At 34.5% G+C, this 27,898-nt stretch overlaps 1 protein-coding gene across 3 annotated transcripts in view; it reads left to right on the top strand.

Moving 5' to 3' along the window:
* The window catches only part of LOC143245212 (uncharacterized), a 136,759-nt gene that overhangs the window by 96,807 nt on the left and 12,054 nt on the right, over positions 1 to 27,898 (top strand). For all 3 annotated transcript variants that reach the window (XM_076491304.1, XM_076491303.1, XM_076491305.1), the window contains 8 exons: positions 2,807 to 2,874; positions 4,753 to 4,833; positions 11,082 to 11,252; positions 14,362 to 14,483; positions 16,622 to 16,730; positions 19,593 to 19,815; positions 24,619 to 24,683; positions 26,338 to 26,418. In XM_076491304.1, coding sequence (XP_076347419.1) covers positions 2,807 to 2,874; positions 4,753 to 4,833; positions 11,082 to 11,252; positions 14,362 to 14,483; positions 16,622 to 16,730; positions 19,593 to 19,815; positions 24,619 to 24,683; positions 26,338 to 26,418 — 920 coding nt within the window. The remainder of the gene's footprint in view (positions 1 to 2,806; positions 2,875 to 4,752; positions 4,834 to 11,081; positions 11,253 to 14,361; positions 14,484 to 16,621; positions 16,731 to 19,592; positions 19,816 to 24,618; positions 24,684 to 26,337; positions 26,419 to 27,898) is intronic.

A 27,898-nucleotide genomic window follows, 5' to 3' on the forward strand; every position in this document is an offset into this window, starting at 1 on the left:
TGTACAACAGAGTAGAAATATAGAATATTAATATATCTTTCCTCTGTATCACACGCTAATTAAAACAAACATTACTTTATTTCAATCTGCTAGCCCTAACCTCGCAGTATTATCATTCAGTCACGTGAATCACACTCAACAGAATGTCAGTTTTTCTCAGATGAATTAATTACATGAGTGTCCTCACGTGATATCGGAATGAACAGGAATATGATTCTGGTAATCCTGGAGACCTAGTTACAATGAAACTATTGTACCTTGAACATAACGTGCTATTATCATTGTCCCTGGACGAGGCTTAGTTACAATGAAACTGATGTTCGTGGCTCTTGGACTACACTTACAAAACGGCTACAGTTTGGGTAACCAATCAACGGCAGCTTGCACATGAAATCCAGTAGGATAATGTATTCGTAGAAGAAGGAAATGAAACTTTTTTTTTTTTTTAACCAACATATCTTTATCACACCGTTCTCTGCATGTATCAGATCGGTACAGAGAACCAAGCCATACCAACACAGGCAGAAAATTCCCTAAATATATCGGTCAAAATAATTCTACAAGGACTCGTTCTAAACCGGGTCATGCCCTCTTTACTATACGAGCACAATGTTTTTATTGACTATAACTTACGACAGACAACGTCTTCAAGATTATCTTTATCAACTGACGTCATATTTAGAACATATTTTGTGTTTTAATGAAAACGTGGTTCTTTAACGATGCCTGTTTTACTTTTGGTAAAGTGTGTATTAAAACAGGAAAGAGAGAGTTTAGAAACTGTTTTTCATATTCGTGTTACCTTACAATGTTAAGTTACAACTTATTGTCTTCCATCACGAATGTAGTGTTAGATTTTGCTATATTGTATTTTTAACAAAATATTTATTTGTCATTAAATAGATGTTTCAAATAACATTGTCGCTGTTCTTACTTACGGTGCAGCATTCAAATAATAACCTTGGACAAGTATAATTATAGAACTATATTAGCAACTTAATAAGCTTAAAAATTAATATTTGTTTGTTTGTATTTAAGAATAAAATTATACAAAGAAGCATTTAATATCATGTAACCCTACATGATATTCTATTGTATTCTATTTATCTTTAACCAAATGTTTGAATGTTTTTATGAGTAATTATTCAGTCTATTGTAGGTTAATTAGTACAAGTAAGAAATTAAATTACTCACAAGACAATAATAATTTAACTGCTTTTTGCAACTTCACTACCTTTAATGCTTACGCTTTACAAAATAGTTCTATATGGTAACAGTCATTAAGAGGAAACACGAATTTCGGTTATTAGTTTCAAGTAGTGATTAAAATTATGTAAAAGGGTACATTTGAAACAGAAAAAAAATAACACATTAAAACTGGAAAAGAAATATCAACAGAGTTCTGTACAGGGACTATAGAAATATCTCACTTGTCTTGTATCAGAGTTTTTGTTTGTTTTTGGAATTTCGCACAAAGCTACTCGAGGGCTATCTTTGCTAGCCGTTCCTAATTTAGCAGTGTAAGACTAGAGGGAAGGCAGCTAGTCATCACCACCCACCGCCAACTCTTGGGCTACTCTTTTGCCAACGAATAGTGGGATTGACCGTAACATTATACGCCCCCACGGCTGGGAGGGCGAGCATGTTTAGCGCGACGCGGGCCCGAACCCGCGACCCTCGGATTACGAGTCGCACGCCTTACGCGCTTGGCCATGCCAGGCCTTTGTATTAGAGAAAACTGTTGAGGGTATTCACAAATAGTTCTCACCAAGTAGTTTTCAAATTAGATTATTAGCATAACTTAAAAAAACAAATAGAAAATAACTTCAGATTTGTAAATAATCATAGTATATCTTCCCAGTGGTTCGTATACCAAAGCTATCAATCATACGTATTTTTTATTTGTGTGTAGTTGAGAACGAAGATACAAAATGGGCTATCTGTATTGTGCCCATCACAGACATTGGAACCAGATTTTTAGGGTTATAAGCCTTCAGACTTGCCGCTTAGTCATTGACGGTGGCGTGGGGGTAAAACATACATATTTTATATTTTTAAGACTACTGTTCCCTTTAACAGTAATATTTTATTCGTTCGCTATATTAGGTTTTAATTTTTGATATCCATTAAAGAAACAGATAACTTACATTTTAGTCAACCACGTTCTGTTATGGTTGTTAGGCCCAGCATGGCCAGGTGGTTAAGGCACTCGACTCGTAATTCGAGGGTCGCGAGTTCGAATCCTGTCGCACCAAACATGCTCGCCCTTTCAGCCGTGGGGGCGTTATAATGTTACGGTCAATCCCACTATTCGTTGGTAACAGAGTAGCCCAAGAGTTGGCGGTGGGTGGTGATGACTAGTTGCCTTCCCTCTAGTCTTACACTGCTAAATTAGAGACGGCTAGCACAGATAGCCCTCGTGTAGCTTTGCGAGAAATTAAAAAAAAAACATTTTAGTCGTAAGGTTTCTTTTTGTTTCAGAGTCTTTTATTCATGTATAACAGATAAAAAACAAAACACTGGGAGTAATGAGCAAGATGTGAGAGAATAATTACGTTAAAGTTACGTGTTTTAGTTTACGACTCATTTCTTCAAGTCTAACCGCTTTCACCTAACGTAATTTTTGTGTACTAAGCGAAATAAAAGCTATTTGTTTGAACTAAGTGAATGAACTACCCATCCATATCATGGATAACTATAGCCTATAAGCAAAATAGAATACATAAAATTTATTACATAGCCTTTTAGTGAAATGTTTTAAATTGTTTGAGAGATTTCTTTCAAATATAATTTTTTTCTTTTCCAGCAAATTAGGGTGTTCGAGGTGTGTTGTGATTTACGAGAAACATCCTAATGTATTACAGTACAGAGAAAGTAAGGCACCTTTCACATTTCTCTTATAATTATATCTTCATAGAGAAAGTATAACAATGAGTGTTTTAATGTTAGTTTTTTTTTCTTATTAGTGGAGCTTCAAGCCCGAATTAAAGAATAAAAGTCAAGACGAAAGTACGAAAAATTATATAAATAATACTAATTTATCGAGTTATGTCTAGTGAAACGCTAAACTTTGTAGAAAGATATTATTGTATTAGATTTACGAGAGGTAATTTAAACCTCGTATTTATCTCGTAACAGAAAACAAAAATTCCGTTAAAGTTCTTGGAATAACTTCTATAATTTTCCTGCTATATTTTAAAATTTTGCTTTTGGCATGGAATTCTGAACATAAGAGTTCAACTTGAACTAAAAAATAAAAGGCTCATTTATATGATAAATGCGTTCTTTTCGAACTGTAAGGTCTCTGCTGTACTAGGCTTTTAAAGGCTTCATTCAGTTGTTAAACGAGGCATGGGACACGCGTAATGTTACGTTGCACGTTCACAGTTCATATTTCATTGTATTTAACCCGAGTCAAAGGACACTTTGTTTCCCCTTCTCAATCTACAACAATCCAGGGGAAATTTTTCGTAAAAAAATATTCTTTTGTGGGGAAAATATTCTACTTTGTCATGATTATTTTCCTAGTAAATATCGTACACGTTCGTTTCGCTTGTTCTTTCAAAAAATACTGCACGTGTTAATTTCGGTTATTCGTTATTAAGAAAAGCCAAGTAGTTAGGGCGCTCGATTCGCGATCTGCATTCGAATCCCTGTCGCAACAAACATGCTCGTCCTTTCAGTTCGTCCTAGAAAATGTTTTTCGATACCCATGATGGGCAGAGAACAGATAGCCCATTGAATAGCTTTATGTTTGTCTTCAAAGAAACAGACAGCTCAATAATAATTGGGGATGGCGAGCACAGATAGCCCTGGTTTAGCTTTGCGCAACATTAAAAAAAAGGTCAAACAGTTTTAAAGAAAATACAGTGGATGTTAATATCAGGTTATTTCTAAAATATACCACACATACACGTGCCAATTCTTTTGTTCTTTTTCGACTATACCTTTAAGGGTTTTTTGTTTTTATTAGGAAATACATAACACTTTTCAATACTAATCTTCACAGTTGTGTTCACAATACTAAACTTTACAATGATATTTACAATACTAAATGCCTCACGCTGGTACAGCGGTGAGTCTACGAATTTACAACGATAAAATCAGGGGTCCAATCCCCTCGGTGGGCTCAGCAGATAGCCTGATGTGGTTTTGCTATAAGAAAAAGACACACAAAACTAAACTTTACAATGGTGTTTACAATTCTAAACTTTACAATAGTATTTACAATTCTGAACTTTACAATGGTGTTCACAATTCTAAACTTTACAATAGTGTTCACAATCCTAAACTTTAGAATAGTGTTTACATTTCTAACCTTTATAAGAATGTTTACATTTCTAACCTTTACAATAGTGTTTACATTTCTAACCTTTATAATAGTGTTTACATTTCTAACATTTATAATAGTGTTTACATTTCTAACCTTTATAATGGTGTTCACAATTTTAAACTTTACAATGATGTTCACAATTCTAAATTTTACAATAGTGTTCACAGTTCTAAACTTTATAATATTGTTTAACAATTATAAGCTTTACTATAGTGTTTACATTTCTAACCTTTACAATAGTGTTTACAATTCTAAACTTTACAATAGTGTTTACAATTCTAAACTTTACAATAGTGTTTACAATTCCAAACTTTACAATGGTGTTCACAATTCTAAACTTTACGATGGTGTTTACAATTTTAAACTTCACAATGACATCCACAAAGTAAATTTTTATAATGGTGTTCGATTTTTTCCAGCTTTTTGCGAGAAACACCAAAACCTGGACGAGGCATGTGCAAAGTTAAGTGTAGACGCCCACCTGCACTCAATGTTTCGAGGTAAATCTGTGCTGTACTTTTATCTGTTAATATTTGAAACTTTATAATCACGACCATACTCCACTTAACTCTGTTTGTATATAAGTTCTTATTTCAAGTTCTTACAGAAGCATTTTCTATTACGGAGATTACGTAGCTGACATTAAAATAGCAATGGAGTCTCGCCGTATCATCACGTCAAGTCCTATTCTATCTGACGAGCGTGCAACTTGACCATATCCCAGCAATGCGAATTTACAATAATCTCCACCAAAAGGCCGTCGTGTCAAAAGCACACCAGTGCCAAGTGTTTGCTTTTTATATCCACCTAGAGTACGGAAATGACGTTTTATAAACGCTCGTTTCAAAGTTTCAATTACATAGAAACCCAGAGTCGTTGCGTTTGACAACTCAACCATCGTTACGTTCTATGGAATAGTCTGAATGTCACAAGCAGTTCATTTTCTCGAATGCTTGTCTCTTTAAATTTAACCTTTACAAGTTTCACTGAAATTGATTCAGTCAGTTTCTCAAAACAACTTGTGATATGAGATATACATACAGATAGACAACTTTGGTTCGTATAATCTGTATAAGGAGTGATAACACTATGTAACAAAATTTTTACTTTTTCTTGTTCCTGGGCAGAAAGTGTTTTTTCCCACATTGACCAATCTGATTTTATCAGAGATGGCATCATGAAGCTGCAAGCATTCTCCAGACGCATTCTGCTATGTGTGTGGCCAATTTATCAAAACAAGAGCGAAAAAGTACTCTGCGACATTATCTGCTAAAATGTGTGAAGCCTACAATGCATATTTCGGTATGTCTGTCGGGGATTAAGACAAACCCTGGGCACCTCGTTTTACCTGCGAGCACCGCAACAAAACTCTAGAAGGTAAGACGGACGATTTCTGCTTGCTTGAATAGTAAGATTTTATATTATACAAATTTTAGACCTTTTAAAATTTAAATATCTTTAAATTTATTTTTTTAATTTCCAATATTAAAGAAAAAATATCACATATAAAATATTTTGCATGAACCTCTTACACATTAGTTGTGGATGAAATAAATTTATTCTTTATAATAACAATTTTATTTTACTATTTTGCAGGATGGTACAGAGGGGAAAAGAGAACCGTGAAGTTTGCTATTTCAAGAATTTGGCGTGAACTCACTGACCACTCAAGCAATTGCTACTCCTGCATGGTGGACCCTTTCAAACGTGTTGCTGACAAGAATGCATCTGCTATCATGTATCGGGACCTTCCCTCATCCATCGTTCCAGTGACACACTGCTTAGAGCTCCCTGTACTCATTCCGCCAGAGAGAAAGCAGCCATCCTCAGAAGAGAGCAGTAAATCAGAAGAGAAGTAGACGTTGAAGATCCAAATTACAATTTCAGAGGTGCAGCTGGTGAAAGAAACCCATACAACCCCAACCAAGGATAACTCAATGACTTGATCAGAGATCTTGGTCTAACAAAATCAAATGCAATCTAGGCTCAAGGAGTGGGATTTGTCAAATGAAAGTGTGCAAGTCGCAAGTCAGAGGAAGAGTCACATATTCAAGCTTCTTCACTAGTCAAGATGAGCTCTGTTTCTGCCACAGTATATCCGGTCTGTGCGAGGCAATTGGAATTGCCTGTAACCCGAACGAGCGGCACCTCTTCACTGATAGCAACTGGAGTGCACAGAATTCCCCAATAAGCTCAGTAGAAAGGAAAAAAAAAGCTTAGGGCAACTTTGTCGCAGTGATTCGGGGTTTCTTGGACAATCACAAAGCCGAAAATTATGTGGAACTGGTTGAGGCTCTGGTGAAGAACTGCGGCAAAATGTGCTACAGGATGTTCCCTAAAGTCCATATCCTTGACGTTCATCTCGATAAATTCAAAGAGAACATGAGAACATGGTGAAAGGAGCAAAGCGAATGCTCCTACCAAGATATACTGGACTTTGAACGCCGCTACCAAGGAGCGTAAAATGAAAACATGAAGGGAGACTACATCTAGGGGCTCATACGTGAAAATGATTTACATTAAAGTAAAAAATCTCGAAAAACTACACACTTCTAAACATTTTTTTACAACTTCAATATGAATACATGTAAATCTTAATTCATATGTTGTTTTATTCACACCTTATGTAAATGAAAATGTGCAAATTTGCCCGTTTTCACATAGAAAATAGATTAATTTCTAAATTTCATTATCCAGGTCACAAAATCAAAGTTTGAAAGGAATAATGGGCATTTTCTGTACTTTTACAACAAAAGCAATTAAGAAATAACACAAACTATCCAGGAACACAATTTGTGTTACATAGTGTTATACAGTTTCGTTTAAGACATGTTTAATTCCTGGCTATTATTTCGAAACATTTTATTAAATTGGTTTCGGGCCCGGTATAGCCAGGTTTGACTCGTAATTTCGGGGTCGCGGGTTCGAATCCCCATTGCAACAAACATGCTCGCCCTGTCAGCCGTGGGGGCGTTATAATGTGACGGTCAATCCCACTATTCGTTAGTGAAAGAGTAGCCCAAGAGTTGGCAATGGATGGTTATGACTAGCTGCTTTCCCTTTAGTCTCACACTGCAAAATTAGGGACGGCTAGAGCAGATAGCCCTTATGTAGCTTTTCACACATATGTATGTAATGGGTAGGCCAAACGCTACTATACACTCAGCATTATACACTTGGTACTGAACAAAATACTACGAAGACAACTGAAACCGATTTAATTGGTGTCTTTTTTTTAATTTCGCGCAAAGCTGCACGAGGACTCTCTGCGCTAGCCGTCCCTAATTTTGCAGTGTAAGACTAGAAGGAAGGCAGCTAATCATCACCACCCACTGCCAACTCTTGGGCAACTCTTTTACCAACGAATAGTTGGATTGACCATCACATTATATCGCCCCCACGGCTGAAAGAGCGAGCATGTTTGGTGCGAAGGGGATTCGAACATGCAACCCTCAGATTACAAGTGGAACCCCTTAACCCACCTGGCCATGCCAGGGCCTAAATGTAAAAAGAGAAAGAAAGACTATTTAATATATAAAGAATAGTGTTATTACTTTTATGTACATAGAGCTCCCAACACTGTATTCGTAGATGACATGAACACTGAACTAGTAAGTCTAGATTTCATAGCACTAATGGTGTAAGGGTTATATTAACTGTAACACTAATAAATGCTTGCAAGTGAAGTGAACAATTAGCAAGTTGAGATTTTGTAGTAATAGTGTTGTATTTAATAGTAACAATACCTTACTGTTTAATAACTACCCAAACAACAGCTTGGTAACACTAAAATACTGTGAAGAAATATCTGTGTTATTTAAATACTTGACATTTTGTAGCAATAGTGTTGTATCTAATAGTAACAATACCTTACTGTTTAATAACTACCCAAACAACAGATTGGTAACTCTAAAATACTGTGAAGAAATATCTGTGTTATTTAAATACTTGAGATTTTGTAGCAATAGTGTTGTATCTAATAGTAACAATACCTTACTGTTTAATAACTACCCAAACAACAGATTGGTAACTCTAAAATACTGTGGAGAAATATTTGTGTTATTTAAATACTTGAGATTTTGTAGCAATAGTGTTGTATCTAATAGTAACAATACCTTACTGTTTAATAACTACCCAAACAACAGATTGGTAACTCTAAAATACTGTGAAGAAATATCTGTGTTATTTAAATACTTGAGATTTTGTAGCAATAGTGTTGTATCTAATAGTAACAATACCTTACTGTTTAATAACTACCCAAACAACAGATTGGTAACTCTAAAATACTGTGGAGAAATATCTGTGTTATTTAAATACTTGACATTTTGTAGCAATAGTGTTGTATCTAATAGTAACAATACCTTACTGTTTAATAACTACCCAAACAACAGGTTGGTAAAACTAAAATCCTGTGAAGAAATATCTGTGTTATTTAAATACTTGAGATTTTGTAGCAATAGTGTTGTATCTAATAGTAACAATACCTTACTGTTTAATAACTACCCAAACAACAGGTTGGTAACACTAAAATACTGTGAAGAAATATCTGTGTTATTTAAATACTTGAGATTTTCTCTAAGTTATAATAATCCATATTAAATGTATCTTAATTACAACTGATAAATTCTTTTCAACAGAGATAAATTACCCTGGAAAATTATTCTAGTTTTCTGAAGATACGACTCGTATCAGAAAATACTCATATCTTGGGGAATATATATATGGCTGATGTTTCCAAATATTGATTAGAGAGAACCCTGGTGTTCCACACCTCTGAAGTTAAATTGATTTTTGTTGTTTTACAGTTTTGGTTTTGTATGAAACCGTTACTTACTCTTATATTATAAAGAGTTGTTACTTAATTATGTTTACACGGGATAATTACCCACAGTGTCTATGTAATATCCGCTCATGCTAACTTGATACATGTAGATAATAACCCATAATTTACTATTTGATACTGCATTATTCTCCCATACTGACCGTAATCAACCATAATTTCATGTGTGTTACAACATTATTCTTATTCTTCTCTGCTAACTTGAAACATATGGATCATCAACGATATTTAGCACTATATGGTCTTCATATGCTAATTCTAAATATTCGGCTAATCAACCACAGTTTAATATGTGTAACTCACTATGTTCTCCTCACTTATTGTTAGTGTTTATTTGAAACATTAACCTAATTTAGTTTCAAGATCCTGAGAACTACATTAACAGAGAGACTTGAGAAAGATTTATTTGTTTCTTCCACTGGGTTTTGTCTTCACTGTGACCTTCATAGTGAACTGAATATGTTATTACAACCTATTAACGATAAGTTATTTATACAGAATTCAAATCTTTTGGACATTAGGAGAAAGAAGGCAAACCATCATGTGTGTAGTAACTGTATAGAAAACAAACAATAGTTTCATTGTGTAATTGGCTTACACAAAAGAACTGTTCTTTATTTATTAAGATTGGAGCAAAGCTTATATTTAATATGACTGAACTTTTCAGTTATCATATTAAATGTTCTACTATTTCGAGATAACTGTTTGTAGACAATTCCTTTTTCGGATGACACAGCTAATATACATTTATCATGGAATAACTTGTTTCCACACTCGGATAGTATTCTGCAAATAAATTCAATATTTACTGTCTATAAACTGTACGTTTACTTTCTTCATGTGAAGTGTCATCATTCTGTTTATTTGTTTTACATTTTGTTTGCAGAGTTTTATAGAAGTTACGTAAATAAACAGTATCTAATACAATAGGAGATACCAATTTTTACTTTAGCCTCTCTGGCAGTCTTTGTGTCTCGAATTCGTTTTATGCTATCATAACAAAGATTCGGGATTATTTTTGTTTGCTAAGTTTCATATAAAAAACAGAACACGAAAATTGGCTATTAAAGAATATATTTTAGTATGTTTACAAAGCTTCAGAAACATTCTATAACTACAAGTTCTGTTGTCGTTCAGTCGAGTTAATCTTTGATAATAACAAGAATTGCAAAACCATTTCACATCAGTGCTGCCGATTTACTAAAAAAAAATAAGTAGAATTTTCCTTATCAAGGTACTATTTTTTTTTTTTCAAAACGTTACAGACCGAGTTAGCGTGTATTAAGGTTATTCATGCTCCTTTATTATTCAAAATATGGGTTTCTACATTTTGGTTATGACAAGGCATAACTATGGTTAATGAATTATTAAAATGACTGGAATCCATGGGTTCGTTTTTACACAAAACAACAATCAAATGATTAGTCATGCGTATTTCAGTGGTTTATAAAAGTGATTGAAATCCAAACCTCACTAGGTATAGTTAATGAGATGTGGACCACCAGTGCAGTTGTCCAGAGGTTAAGATAGAGTACTCCACTGGCTAAAACGCTACAAGTCAACGCTGTTGGACAATATGAACGTATTTTTTTTTCCAAATCTTAGAATGTTCTTGAGCGTTAACTCGACATCTCCCTTGTCACAATTAAATATGTTTAATTTATTTAGTTATTTAAATCGTTGTTATTTCTGTAGATTTTCTGTGGTTAGGATATCTTTGGTTCTTCACCATTTACTGTACACTTCTAACTCGTATTGTTTCTTTGCTTTATTTTTGCTTTTTTTTCTCTTAAAGAGATAATTATGATATTGTACTTGAGGTCGCATTTTACTGTATTGTTAATACCGTTAATATACCACCTTATTACTTTCTAATTTGTACCGAAATGACTCTCTCTCTCCCTCTAGTGGATGCTGCTCCAGTTCCCTGTCCATTTAAAGGACCTTTAACTTTCAGCTATAGTCGAGGTCACGGAGAATGCAAGTATCCTTTATCCACCGTCGACTCTTGTACCGATAATTCCAAGCTTTTGTTCCGGTTCAAGGCATGCGTGGCCGTATTAAACTCAGAGAGCAGTGGTGAGTTTAGACCATTCTACCTGATGAACCACGTGTATGCAGAACCTAGGGAAATAAATTTTTTAAACCCTCAGTCACTAGTAGAAGAGCTAATGCTGCCAATAAAAAAGTTACCTGAAGTATTTGTGGGTTAACTTATGAAATACTTCAGGGATTCTATTTTTGACTGCGTGACATTTATAATAATAATTGTAAAGGCTAAATGTGAAATGTAAAAACTAGTAAATGTGAGGACTAAATGTAAGGTAAGAAAATTGGTAAGGTGTATGGGATAACTCTAATTTATGAAAAAGTTAAAGGTAAGAGCTATTTTTGAAGTATGGAAATTAGATAGAAATAAGATGTAGTTCTATGTACTTTTTGTCTCTTTTGACTTCACTTTAATGAGATTAGTTAATCTGAACTTACCGTGTATTTGAAATGAAAACAAACACAGCAGTTATAATATTTATTTCCGAGAGTCCTGTCATGATGTTTAAAACTTCTTAAAAGTAGCTGATGAATTATCGTTTAGTGTTTATTTGAAAGTCTTCTGTTCTTGAGGAATGTTAACGAAATGTTGCATTTCTTCAAGATGTTGAAATTGTTAACACTTACAGGCTCCTCTTAACACTACTCTACTATTTAACAACAACACTAGGTCCTACGTCGAAAGTACTGCGCTAGTTTGGCAAATCTGACAGGCCTTATGTCAATAGTACTGCACCAGTTTGATAACAATAAGAGACCCCCCACATCGAACTTATTGAACTAATTTAAGACCTCCGATAGGCTTCACGTTAAGAATAGTAATTACTTAACAACTCCGTCAGGTCGCTTAGAATGTGATTTCAAACTGCAGAGTGACGTACCTTATATATTCGCTATACCTGACAGATACGGAATGTCGTGGAACGCGCTGACGTGACATTGTGAGACCTCTGACGTGTAGCCTAGTCAACAGTTCGCAACAGTCATGACAATCATCATGGCTACGTATCGTACCTTTTACAGATACATAACGTATTATTCCAAACAGTACCTCTAACTTTCTGTATCACAGTAATTAGCGTAAAGTGTTGACATATATTGTGTTTCTTTGTTTTGTTTGTTTTTGAATTTCGCGCAAAGCTACTCGAGGGCTATCTGCGTTAGCCGTCCCTAATTTAGCAGTGTAAGGCTAGACGAAAGGCAGCTAGTAATCACCACTCACCGCCAACTCTTGGGCTACTCTTTTACAAACGAATAGTGGGATTGATCGTTACATTCTAACGCCCCCACCGCTGAAAGGGCGAGCATGTTTGGTGCGACGGGGATTCGAACCCGCGATCCTCGGATTACGAGTCGAACGCTTTAACACACTTGTCCGTGCCGGGCCTCATGTATTGTGACACTATATTATTCCAATCTCTGTCATCGTCACATCTTCAACAATTACGACACAGAGACATTGTCTCCTATGTCACTGTAGTGATAATATTTTAACATCTTTTATTCTGTCATTATAACAGCTTCTTCAAACATGTTGTATTTTAACGTACCATGATTAAAAAGGCTTAACGGGAAAAATAAATGTTCTCAAGCGCTATATGAAGACGGTTCGTCCTTCCAGCTTTCAATAAACCAAAACGTGATATATTCTACTTCTTACCCGCAACTGTTAGGACAAATGTAATAACAAGCAGTCTCCTACTTTTTCATTGTGGCAACAACGACACTTCTTACAACAGGCAGTACACACTGTTTTACAGCAGTAACCACAATACCGTTTACAAAAGGCACTATCCATTGTTTCACTGTGGCGACTACTATATACCTCACACGAGGCAATACCCATTGTTTTACAGTGGCAACAATGATACATATTACAAATAACAGACAGTGCACACTGTAGCAATTATGATATAACTTCCAAATAACAGGCAGTACCCACTGTTACAAACATGATACATCCTATGCAAGGTATATTTTAGTTCTAATTGTCGCAACATGGATGTTAGCATTGTGATACCAATTATACTATTTTAACCCAGCGATCTCGATAGATCAGTTTTCGGAGTGTCTTTACAAAATTACTTTGGTCCTGTATGGCCAGTTGAGTTAAGGCGTTAGACTCGTAATCCGAGGGTCGCGATTTCGAATCTCTGTCGCACCAAACATTCTCTCTTTTTCAGCCGTGGTAGCGTTATAATGTGACGGTCAATCCCACTATCCGCTAGTAAAAGAATAGCCCAAATGTTGGCGGCGGTGGGTAGTGATGACTAGCTTCCTTCCCTCTAGTCTTACACTGCTAAATTACGAACGGCTAGCGCAGATAGCCCTCGAGTAGCTTTCCGTGAAATTCAAAACAAACAAACAAAATTACTTTACAGAAAATATACAAGATGTTATGTTATAAACGCACTTTTAATACCCACTATTTTGACAAGAACCCTGTCATCGGAACATCACAGTTTGGTTTGGTTTTAAATTTCGCGCAAAGCTACACGAGGGTTATCCGTGCTACTCATCCCTAGTTTAACAGTGTAAGACAAGAGGGAAAGCAGGTAGTCATTACCATCCACCGCCATCTCTTGGGTTAATATTATACCAACGAATAGTGGGATAGACTGTAATTTAATACGCCCCCACGGCTGCAGGGCGAGCTTGTTTGGTGTGAAGGGGATTTGAACCCTAGACCCTCGGATTACGAGTCGAGTGTCTTAATCACCTGGCCATGTTGGGCCATCACTGTTTGGACACAAACTGTACTTACAAATAGTTTACTATTTCCGAGAACGTGTGTGTGTATGTTTTGAAAACTTCTTAAATATTTCCAGAATTATTTACTGCACGTGTCTTCAACTACTCTTTATGAAAATTAGAGGAAAACAAATGAAATGAACACACGTCACAAGCACTGTTTTCCTTCTGGTTACGGGTCAGTTCAAATTATTGTTTGTCTTTATAATTGTTGTTATTGTTTGTTTTTTAATAAGTTGCTATTTAAAGTTTCAAGCAGCTTAAGGTTATGATTGGATGACGGGCCCGACGAGAACCTTGCAGGTAGAAATACTTCCCGTTGCTCGTAAGCTACATAGCATAATTGTAAGAGAAGTGTTTGGTAAGACAATTTCTGTCTTTCATTTAGAGGAAGAGTTGACCTGTGTAGCCATGTGGAAGGAAGGGTCATCTCATTATCTCGTGGGAAAAATGATGCAAAGGAAGAACCACAGAATATCTTACGAAGATGAAGATACATACAGATGTTTTGTAAGTTCGTCTAATTCACACTAGTTTCAGTATTTTAGGGTTAACGTTATATAATGTGATATCAACTCCATTCTTTCACTTTCGGTTATTCTTATATGGCTGCCTGAATAAGCTGAAATTAATGACAGCAGCGTGTGTGTTTTATTAATTATTCAGTGTATTCTAGATTGTACTTTATCAATCAGTGTATTCTAGAGTGTACTTTATTAATTAATCAGTGTATTCTAGAGTGTACTTTATTAATCAGTGTATTCTAGAGTGTACTTTATTAATCAGTGTATTCTAGAGTGTACTTTATTAATCAGTGTATTCCAGAGTGTACTTTATTAATCAGTGTATTCCAGAGTGTACTTTCTTAATTACGTAGTGTATTCTAGAGTGTATATTATTAATTAATCAGTCGATTTTAGAATGTATATTATCAATTAATCAGTATTTTCTAGAGAGTATTTTATGAATTAATCAGTGTATTCTTGAGTGTATATTATCAATTAATCAATGTATTATTGAATGTATATTATCAATTAATCAGGGTATTCTAGAGTGTTATTTATTAATTAATCAGTGTATATTAGAGTGTATTTTATGAACGAATCGGCGTGTTCTATTCATTATGACTTTATTATAGGGTTAGATAGATATATTAAATTGTTATTTCTAATCTATGTATGTAGTTTATTTAGTTTAGAAGTTGTACAGTAATGATAATTTAAATATGATTTAAACATAAAGTTTGTATAAATATTTCTTAAAACTTAAAATTCCTCTTACACGAAATTTAGAATATTATAAATGAAATATCGTTGTAAACAGAAAATATTTATTTCCTGGATATCAGCTAAAGCGATTCTCACTGTAATATATAGTTAACTATTAATAACATGTCCAGATATCTAGGGACGACGTTCCCTCCGTATATAAAAAAATGCATATATAAATATGTATATATTTTTCTTTACAATAAGTTTAGACTGAAATCCATTTTCCAATCGAAAATAAAGTAGAAAAGCAGCATGAAGGGGAAGATATGACTGACATGGGATCTCAATAATAGCAGGTTATTGGAAACACTTGTTGATGTAACCGAGGTAATCGATTCCTACTGTGTCGACTATTATGTAGGCACTGCTTCACCATATATTAATATTGATCAAACCCTGAATGAGTGTGTTCTCATTTACATAGCAAACACAGCAAGAGACCAATCAATTATTTGTGATTACTATTGATCAAACGTATACACGAGTTTGCAACTTTTTAACAAACACTTAGAGAAACCTGACACATCTATTACTTTTCTGAAAGACGTCTTCCTTTATCTCTGATTGAAAATGGCCAGGAAGTAGGAGAATATAGATTAGGACTCAGTTGTTCATATCGAGGCTGAAAGATTTTTGTTTATGCAGTTGTACTAAAGGAAAGAGGATTTTCCGTTTTCTAGATGAGAGGGATAAATATCATGAATCTAATGCGCTTCACTTCTGTAGACGGTTAAGTGGTTCATCTCTTTTATTTGATGTTGCTCTTCTGAAGTACATCTGATATGCCCATGGCAGATGAAGTTCTCTGTCATTAATAATTGACGAGCTGATTTAACAAAACCGCTACGAACGACCTGGCTGATGAATCGATAGAGAAATTTTAGTGTCGAAAATATCACTTCTTAAAATGCTTGATCTGTCCGGAAAAGCTACATTTACATAATTGTAGAGTATTCAGTCGAACGTGATAAATCTAAGCCTTTTTTTCTTTTCAATAAGGCAAATATATCTTAGTATTTGAGTGCTTAATACAAGTTCAGCAAGTGTTGTAACAATAAATTAATAATCTTTACAGAATAACACAAATATAATATCCCATAATTCATTGCATCAACACCACATCAGACTAACACTGTTATTGGTAAATATATGTCTATATACAGCTTACATATTAATTATATCCGTGACAATTTAGAAATTAAAACCCAAACCGTAGCGAATAGCAGGTGAAGGAAATATGCTAGGATAGGATGGGTATTTGTAGGTGTTAAGTGTTAATATATACGGGTACGTTTTGATAACACAAGCTTGTTGGGATCGTTATCCAGAGACAGTTTATGTTAATAGAAATTTGAAGTTCAAATATTTCTTCCCCAGATCTACGACACACTTCCGGACAGCTACCTTCTGTCCCAGTCTGCTGATGCCACGTGCGACGGGCTGGTGTCACCACGAGAGGGATACCGTGTGATGGAACTAACTGAAAGTATGTAATCTAACTCTTTTTAACTTGAGAACAAACCAATAAGTAAAGAGTTCACATCCAGTGATCATTCTTACCGTGTACGTTACTGGTCCATAGTTAAAACTTTACGTAAGGAGTGCACATCCAGTGATCCTTCCTGTTATGTATATTACTAGTCTTAAAACTTTACGTAAAGAGTGCACATCCAGTGATCCTTCCTGTTATGTATATTACTAGTCTTAAAACTTTACGTAAAGAGTGCACATCCAGTGATCCTTCCTGTTATGTATATTACTAGTCTTAAAACTTTACGTAAAGAGTGCACATCCAGTGATCCTTCCTGTTATGTATATTACTAGTCTTAAAACTTTACGTAAAGAGTGCACATCCAGTGATCCTTCCTGTTGTGTATGTTACTGGGCCATAGTTAAAACTTTACGTAAAGAGTGCACATCCCGTGATCATTCTTACTGTGTATCTTACTGATCCATAGTGAAAACTTTACGTAAAGAGTGCACATCCCGTGATCCTTTCTATTGTGTATGTTACTTGTCCTTAGTTAAAACTTTACGTAAAGAGTGCACATCTTGTGAGCCTTTTTACTGTATATATTACTGGTATGTAGTTAAAACTACATAAAAAGTGTATATCCTGTAATACTGTGTATATTACATTATGTAACACAAATTTTGTTCCTGGATAGTATGTGTTATTTCTTAATTGCTAATGTTGTAAAAGTACAGAAAATGGCCATTATTACTTTTAAACTTTGCAATTGTGACCTGGATAATGAAATTAATCTGTTTTCTATGTGAAAACGGGCAAATTTGCACATTTTCATTTACTTAAGGTGTGAATAAAACAACATATGAATCAAGATTTACATGTATTTAAACTAAAGTTATACAAAAATGTTATATAAAGTAAGTGGTTTTTCGAGATTTGCGACTGTGATGTAAATCAATTTCGAGTATCAGCCCCTAAATATAACCTGCAATGACGTTTTCGTTATACGCTCCTTGATAGCGGCGTTTAACGTCCAGTATATCTTGGTGGAATGGCTCGCTTTGCTCCACTGACTGTGCTCCCATGTTCTCCTTGAATTTATCAAGATGAGCGGCAATGATATGGACTATCAGGGACATCCTGCAGCCCATTTTGCCGTAGTTCTTCACTAGAGTCTCAACCAGTTCCACATAATTTTCGGCCTTGTGATTGCCCAAGAAGCCCCGAACTACTGTGACAAAGCTGCCCTAAGCTTTTTTTTCTTCCTACTGAGCTTCTTGGGGAATTCTGTGCACTCCAGGATCATCTTTATTTGTGGTACAATGAAGACACCAGCTTTGACCTTTGCTTCAGACAGTTTAGGGAAGAAGTTTCGAAGGTACTTGAAGGCTGCAGACTCCTGATCAAGAACTATGACAAATTGTTTCATAAGATCCAATTTGATGTGCAGTGGTGGGAACAACACCTTCTTGAGTGGCTCACACTTGACATTGTGCCTTCCTACAGAGAACTCGGTTCGTTGTGGTCAGTGCTTCCTGTTGTAGTGCGCTGCGGTGTCCCTGCTGTCCCAAAGGTAAAGATAATAGGGAAACTTGGTAAAGCCTCCTTGGAGACCCATCAGGAATGTCACCATTTTGAAGTCTCTGATAACCTATCAGTCATACTAATCATACTTCAAGGGTTCTAGCAAGGGCTTGACGCTGTTGTATTCATCTTTGAGGTGCACCGAAAGATATATACATGTAAAAAGATATAAAATTTGTATGATATAATTATAATATAATGTAAGCAAAAGTTGTCCGTCTTACCTTCTAGAGTTTTTTTGCGGTGCTCGCAGGTAAAATGAGGTGCCCAGGGTTTGTCTTGATCCCTGACAGACATACCGAAGTATGCCTTGTGGGCTTCACACATTTTAACAGAAGCTGTCACAGAGTACTTTTTCTCTCTTGTCTTGATAAATTGGCCACACACATAGCAGAATGCGTCTGGAGAATGCTTGCAGCTTCTTGATGCCATCTCTAATAAAATCAGATAGGTCTATGTGTTCACTTAGGCAGCTAGAACTAAACTGAAGTGGAGAGTGATGAGCCTCTATATATATATTACTATGGAAAGTTCTAGAAAATTCTAAAAGGTTCTTGAAAATTCTCGTAAGTTCTACAACATTCTAGAAAGTTCTTGTAAGTTCGAGAAGATTCTCTATCAACTACTCAGCACTGAATCTGCTTGAAATGTTCTGGAAAATGGGTAAATTTGAAAATTTCATTACGTAGGTCACAAAAGCAAAGTTTGAAGAGAAACCTAGGTCTTTTCCATTTACTTTAAGGCTGAGCAATTTGAAAATAACATTCTGTCCAGGAACAAGAAAAGGTAAAATATTTGTTACTTAGTGTTATTGAGCCTTAGTTTAAACTTTACACAAATTGTTCAGCCTGTGATCCTTCTTACTATATATATGTCATTTATCCGTTAAACGAAAATCTTTTGTTCCTTCTTGCTGTGTGTATTATGACACTTTATGTAAAACTTTAGGTTTAAGAAATATATGACATGGTCACTCTGGTGACATTGGGCAGGATGATACATCTTCATTGTTCTTTTTATTATAAAGAGTATTAGGAGCCTAATTAAAGTTAAAAGAAAATAATAATGAAAAACTGTAATATTTATTCTAAAAATGTGTTTTGTTTGACTAAATATAATTCAAACTAACTTTGTCGAACCATCCATCACTTACTATATATATAATTATTCTTCTCTAACATGCAGTCTATATGGTTTGTAGAAAGGTGTGATACGCTTTTAATAAAATAAAGAGCAAATATATTTTTCTAAATGGTGTATCCGTTTAAAACCTTTCTTTCTTTGTCTGTTTAGGTAAAAGTCCTGGCACTGGTTGTGATTTTCCCGAGTGGGTCACGGTCCCTGGTCACTGGCATACTCTGGACGACAGCGTGTCCTACGTGTTCAGCGACCAGAACAACAGTTTTCGAATAAATCATCTTAACACGGATAATTCGGATACGACGGTATCTTGTGCTAAAGAAGTTGTTAATTCAGTGAACACCACGGTTGTCGTTGCCTACAGCACGTCAGGGTGGTAAGCTGACAAATAGGTTAAGTCTGAATGTCTGACACTAATGAATAAGTATGTGTGTAAACGGTGGGTGAGTAACTGAAGCTAACAGACGTACACAGTAGTTATTAGGTTGTCCAGAAATAGATGTCAGAATTCTCAGGATGACATTTAGAAACTGAATATTGAGTAACTTATTGTTGGTTGGTTGGTTTAATCTAACGTTTGTCGCTTACAAGGTGTCTTAATTGTCTGCTGTTTCAACTCTACTCAGAGTTAAGTTTCGCAATTCCCAAGGTAGTATGGGCAAGAAGGACTTTTGTCTGATTTTTATACGACTTCAAACGTGGACAAAAAGCTATCGAAACTACACAAAACATCAACTGAGCATTCGGCCATGGATCTGTTACTGAACGTACGGTTCAGCGGTGGTTCCAAAGGTTTCAGCATGGAGATGAAAGTCTTGAAGACCAACAAAGGTCTTGGAAGGAAGCCATCCTTAGATGAAAACACATTAAGGGAAGCAGTTGAAACACAACTTAAGAGAAACAACAAAACGTGAGCTTGTAGAAAAGCTAGGCACAAGCAAATCAACCTTTGCCAACCACCTGAGTGCGATTGGAAAGACGAAAAAGTTGGATAAGTGGGCTTCACATGAGCTGACTGAAGATCAACAAAATGGACGTTACGAGACCTGTCAACGATGATGCTCCAAAAATGAACGAATTGAAAGTCGAGTTTCTGCCTCATCCAACTTATTTCCCAGACCTTTGCTCTACAGATTTTCATTTGTCTAAGCATTTTGACAATATTTTGAGCAATAAACGCTTTCAAACCCAGGCAGCTGCAGAAGAAGCTTTCAGGGAGTTTATTGATGATACAAACTCTGATTTCTACAGCAGGAACATAAACATAATCGTTACACGTTGATAAAAGTGTGTTTAATCAAATTTTGCTTACTTTGATTAAAGCGTGTTTTACAACACTGATATATACTTTTTAAAACTTCATAGTTCAAAAACGACATTTATTGCTGGACAACCTAACAGACTGTGAAGGAATGGATAGAAAGCTAAACAAATAGCCCTGCATGCCTGTTTTTGTGATGCTGTGCTTAGCTTTCTGATGAACACTCATCTCACGTGTTACTTTATGAAGTCCTTTGTATGTTTTCGTCACATTTTGGACGTTGCGTTGTAATTTCTGATAAACTCATCTAACATGCATGTGATATTCTGATCTTGCGTTTATTATATCAGTAAATACAACACAGATGATACTATGGTAAAGTGACTATTGGTCCTTTCTATTGAATTCTATATTTATTCTGTTATTAAATCTATTACCCCAGTTGTTAATGGAAGAATTTCAAGAGTTCTATCAGGTATACAATTCTGTGAAATTCGTTAAACCTAATATAAATGATAATGACCAACTTGGAAAGACAAACCAATCTTACAAATATTAACCCTAAAATCTTGAAGAATGTTAGCATTGTAAACACATGATCTGAAAATATGGTTTGTAGTTGCTTTGGATTCATAGAGCCTTCAGGGATCTTCCATCCTTTAACTTAGGTTTTCTGATATAATATTTTCATGTCAACTGCCACGTAACGTTTCAGTAAATTTTGAAGGTAGGTTTCTGAAAGCGAAACTAACGATAAACAATTAAATACACCTTTCTTATTTCCCTAGATACAAACTTTAGAATTCATTATTTCATCAGTTATATACCCTCGCTGTTAACGATAGTTTCCATCTTAATGTCGAGGGTTTTGCTAATAAACACTCAGTAGACATTGCCACCGTTTAAACTCACTAATATCTCCAGTTGTTTAGCTATCTTAAGAGAATTAGGTTAGTCCTAAACACATATATTAAACTAACAGTGCAAAACAGTTTCTATAACAAAATTATAATAATAAACGATAAATCAAGATAAAACGTAGTGACATCCGATATGCTAATTAGTATAACCAACTGTTAATAGAAGTGACACTAAATAAGACATATAGCACAGAGAAACAGTATCTATCAGTTTGAACTTCTCTCTAAGAGGTAAACTGTTGTGAAAACGTGGAATTAGTATAATGTGTCTCTTTTTTCCTTCATGTCTAGTCTTTTCAGACGAAATAATTTATCAAACCGTCCATACAGAAGATTGGCATTTGTATACGACACATGTTACAGTTAAAGCTGTGCTAACGTTTTCAGCGGTAATTTTCTTATAGCAAAACTGTTGTTTAAAAGATTTAAGATTGAAATATACTTACATTACTCATGAAACTGTTAACAATGCAAGATATAACACAAGGGAAACCACATGGTAAACATAACACGTATTTATATGTTATAATTATTTAATACAAAAAAATATTTTTTGCCTTTTAATTGTGAAGGTTTAGGGTGTATTATGAAAACGGTGTACAAATTTAGTTTAACTTACGTGTGTCTCCCAAAAATAAATATTATATTAATGAAATTAAATAATTAGATTCAAACGAAGTAAAATGAATAAACAAAATCATGACAAGGACTGCGTGAAAAACAGCAAATCCCAACCTCTGATTAATTATACTTATAACCATAACTTTTTAAGCCATACAAAAACACATTAACATTTATGGTTATAATACTATATATACATATATACATGTTACTTTCTTAGATTTATCATTCAATCAGTAATAGTATAACATATACTATGCAATATGTCGAGTTAACTACAGAAATATAACTGATGAAAGGAGGGAAAAAATAGACATTTCGAACGTAATAGTTTTATAGAGATAAGTACAATTCAGTTCTAACAAAACCAAATGCCTGATTAGTGCGATATGTTTAGAGGGTCCCACAGTAACGATATTTTTGTTATGTAAGTTATATTTCCACGCAAATTGATTGACCACGCTTTCTCACTATTTTAGAAATAGCATTTGAGTCTATTAGATGACGTCCTAACTGTATCTGTCATTCCTGTGCTCTTAGAAACTGTTCTCTTAGCATTTTCTTCAAACCATAGCAACAACCTTAATAACATTTGGATATTCAGAACCTTAGCTGAGTGTCTGACACATTAGTAGCCTATGTTTCAGGTCTTTCTGTGTTTTATTTGTTTATTTCTATTCTTGCAATCTAGAATAACTTACTTCCTTATTACTACTAAGAGAAAAAAAAAACGTATTTAGCTTTCAAGAGTCACAGTTTCGAAGTTATTCTTAAGGGCCAATTGAATCAGTTCTGTTCAAAATTAGGTCTTTTGTTCATGCTGTTTCTCATGAACTAATATTAATATAATGTTTTGTAATAATGTGAATACATGTGTCTTTAGAGATATGTTACTACTATTTTTTAATTTATAAAAAGAGCCACATGATGGCAGTGAATGACTCCTCTGAAGAAAGTAAACAATGCCACATCAATAATGAAAGTTATTACTTAACTAGTTGGGGTATCTTTCCTTTCGACGAAAGTCGTGTAAATCAATGACTAACGATATGTTACTTTATGACATCAAAAGTCGCTTCCCTTATATCTAATTGCAAAAAAAAACAACAACACACAAAATGTCCATAAGAACCATAAAACGCGGAATGTCAAATTAGAAATTGACATGTAACCTGGCATCAACCTCCATACCAATTTTTAATGAAAAATCCGTCCATACCCTGAGAAGTAGTTAGATGGACATACAACAAGCAATAAACAGCACTGTTACAGTTACATATATATCAGTAAATGTATTTTCAAAAGACCAACCCACAAAACTTACTGATACTATTATAAAATATAAGTTCTCATTGAATAAAAGCACTGTATAATGTGAACACTACCAAACTATTGACAAATTTATTGAAAGATATTGATAACTGATTATTATAGAAATATTTTTAACAATATCATATGATATTTATCAAAGATGTTATTGTTTCCCAAAAGGAGTACTACACAATTAAAAATATTAACAATACAAAGACAATAACACTGTCTGGTACAGCTTAACATAAGTTATTCGTTTGCTAGCTAGAAATTCTATATTCAAGCACAGGTCCACACTGTTTTACTTTCATGTAGAACTTAATGATAAATATAGTATTTTCATACCTTGAAAGACAAGTTTACTGTGGTTTGAATGTGGCGCAAAGCTACGCGAGGGCTATCTGCGCTAGCAATTCCTAATTTAGCAGTATAAGACTAGAGAGAAGGCAGCTAGTCGTCACCACCCACTGTTAACTCATGGGCTACTCTTTTGCCAATGAATAGTGGGATTGACCGTCATAATATAATGCCCCCACGGCTAAAAGGGCAAGCATGTTTGGTGCGACGGGGATTCAAACCCCCGACCCTCAATATTTTGTTACGGATGCACGTTAATTTAAATAAAATTATTTTGTATCGTATCGTTATATCTCGCAATCTTCGTTAGGCTTGGTGATCAGGGCACTTTATCTGTAATCTGTAGGTTCCGAGTTTGAATCTCGTCGTCGAACATGCCCATACTTCAACCGTGAGAGCGTTACAGTGTGACAATCAATCCCACTGCTCATTAGTAATGATTAGCCCAGGAGCTGTCTGTAGTTGTTGTCGTCGGCTATCTTTCCTTTAGACTATCGCTTAAAAGTCATGGATGGTTAGCGCAGATAGCCCTGGAGTATCTTCGCAAAACTCAAACAATCGTATTAGACTTACTTTACATTATTAAACATAAACTGAATATGACTAACATTAGTTAAGTATCTTATATAAATGTGTTTAAAAATTCGAACCCAATATAAACAAACAGAACCAGCAACATTTCTTCTTTAACTTGATTCTCTGTTTTCAGCGAAAACGGGTTCGTGTGTATAATTTTTCACCTCCGGGATAAGCACATCACAGAACTTCAAATTGGTAAGACCTAATGTTACACATAATTGATTTTTTATTTGGTAATGAAAAATGTGCTTTCTGTGTATATGTTTAAAAAACAGATTCACTCTTTCTATTAAATTTTCCAAACTGCTTTGTGTCATAAAACACGAAACCAACCAACTATTAAAATAAGATTCGCTCTTTCTGTTAAATTTTCCAAACTGCTTTGTGTCATAAAACACGAAACCAACCAACTATTAAAATCAGATTCGCTCTTTCTGTTAAGTTTTCCAAACTGCTTTGTGTCATAAAACACGAAACCAACCAACTATTAAAATCAGATTCGCTCTTTCTGTTAAGTTTTCCAAACTGCTTTGTGTCATAAAACACCGAACCAACCAACTAATAAAATCAGATTCACCCATTCTGTTAAGTTTTCCAAACTGCTTTGTGTCATAAAACACCAAACCAACCAACTATTAAAATCAGATTCACTCTTTCTGTTAAGTTTTCCAAACTGCTTTGTGTCATAAAACACCAAACCAACCAACTATTAAAATCAGATTCACTCTTTCTTCTAAGTTTTAAAGTATAAACAACAGATTCATTCTTTCTGTTGAGTTTTAAACTATCAACAGCAGATTCACTCTTTCTGATGAGTTTTAAACTATAAACAACAGATTCACTCTTTCTGATGAGTTTTAAACTACAAACAACAGATTCACTCTTTCTGCTGAATTTTAAACTATAAACAACGGATTCACTCTTTCTGCTTAGTTTTAAACTATAAACAGCAGATTCACTTTTTCTGCTGAGTCTTAAATTATAAACAGCAGATTCACTGTTTCTGTTGAGTTTTAAACTATAAACAACAGATTCACTCTTTCTGCTGAGTCTTAAATTATAAACAGCAGATTCACTCTTTCTGTTGAGTCGTAAATTATAAACAACAGATTCACTCTTTCTGCTGAGTCTTAAATTATAAACAGCAGATTCACTCTTTCTGTTGAATTTTAAACTATCAACAGCAGATTCACTCTTTCTGTTGAGTCTTAAATTATAAACAGCAGATTCACTGTTTCTATTGAGTTTTAAATTATAAACAACAGATTCACTCTTTCTGCTGAGACTTAAATTATAAACAACAGATTCACTCTTTCTGCTGAGTCATAAATTATAAACAGCAGATTCACTCTTTCTGCTGAGACTTAAATTATAAACAACAGATTCACTCTTTCTGCTGAGACTTAAATTATAAACAACAGATTCACTCTTTCTGCTGAGTCATAAATTATAAACAGCAGATTCACTCTTTCTGCTGAGACTTAAATTATAAACAGCAGATTCACTCTTTCTGTTGAGACTTAAATTATAAACAGCAGATTCACTCTTTCTGCTGAGACTTAAATTATAAACAGCAGATTCACTCTTTCTGTTGAATTTTAAACTATAAACAGCAGATTCACTCTTTCGGTTGAATTTTAAACTATAAACAGCAGATTCACTCTTTTGGTTGAATTTTAAACTATGAACAACAGATTATATCTTTCTGCTCAGTTTGAAAAAGGAATTTTAAAAGTATGAATTACTCACCAGTAGTGCAAAACTCAAGATAAAGTTTTTATATCAGAAGGGTTTTAACAGTACTCTGATGGGGAATTTGTCCATTAAAATATCTTGTATTCTCAACTAGGAAAATTTGCAAGGAGAGTTGAAGACGCTTGTCAACCACCAATTCATGTTCCTGGAACCCAGGAGTACATCACCTTAGTGAGTAAGTTCCGACACTAATTGGAGAGACCATTTAACTCATGTAACTAATATTGGAGACGGTCCTAAAGAAAGTATTATGTTAGTTCGGTACTAGATATAAGACAAAACATTTTAGATAACATGAAACTGGTATCAAAGAGTAAAGAAGTCGATTATAAATTTGTTGCTATAGTGCCAATCTTATGAATCTGAGGATTCGTGGTTCGTATCCCCATGCCGTAAAGCGGTTACTAAGTACTTGTTAGATAAGAGAACTCATAAGATTGACAAGAGATTTCGAATAATTTCTAGTTTTCATCCAGTTTATTAGTTCAAAAGTATGTACCTTCCAACCAACCAACCAGTGGCTCATTGGTAAGTTGAGCAATTTATTATTGCTTCAAATTAAGCAATAGTGCTTAACGTCGAGGTCCAGAATCAAAATTAGGTGCAGTTATGGGTAGATACCTCATGTGCATTTTTGTGGACTATCTCCTGAGAACAAACAAAGAAACAAACCAGCCGAGTACAAAGTTACTCTGAGCAATGTAAAGCATTACAAAGTTATTTGGTCAGGTGTTTTAACACAAAACTAACTATATTTATATGTATTGAATATATATATATATGCCAAGAACGGAGTTGTTAATGAGATACTACATGTACTATCATAAAAGTACTGTTGATAACTTTGACAGAATTATCGAGTTCAAGTTTTTATTTAAATATAGTATTAAAAACATATTGCTTGAAACGTGTCTGCATTTGTTATAAGAGTTACTATAGTGAGATTTCTAAAACATAAGCAATCAATGATACTGAAAAAAAGTTTGCAGATACGTGAAGTTATTACATTATATTTATGATTACTGTGGACTTCTTAAGACATTTACTCGAAGTTACTACTGACATAGTTTCAAAAGATATACGATTCATTATTAAACGTTACTACTAACAATGCGCATGTGGTTAAATCGAATACTTCACCAAAGTTTGTAACTGATGGCAGTAACCTGACACTATAGTTTGTTAACTATCCAGGAAAAACTATCCAACAAAAGCCTTATTACAGGATATCATCAATAAACCTATTCAATTTTCATCCAAATTAGGCAATCGGAGAAGATCCCGATGTCGGTTGAACCGACATCTCTTGACCCGACGTCATTATGTAAGTTTAACATCGTATAGCATTGGTAAAATAAAACACATTTTCATTTCATTAGCTACTTTCAATTAAACTTTCATACAAGATTCCTAGCACTGTTTCCAGTTCCACTAGTTGAGGGCGAACACCACTAATATAATTCTGAATATTTTATATTAAAACTGTTTTAAATAAACATATTAACCAGTCACGTGACAACCACATCCAGTTTAATATGGCGTAAGAACAGAATGTGTCATAACTACTTTTTGACTTTGTTTGGTGTTACGTAGTTCATACAGGGCCACCGAAAATTAATTACTTTTGGAAAGAATATGCCACAATCCTTCCGACA

This window comes from Tachypleus tridentatus, chromosome 2, assembly GCF_004210375.1.
Source record: "Tachypleus tridentatus isolate NWPU-2018 chromosome 2, ASM421037v1, whole genome shotgun sequence".
Taxonomy (NCBI): domain Eukaryota; kingdom Metazoa; phylum Arthropoda; class Merostomata; order Xiphosura; family Limulidae; genus Tachypleus; species Tachypleus tridentatus.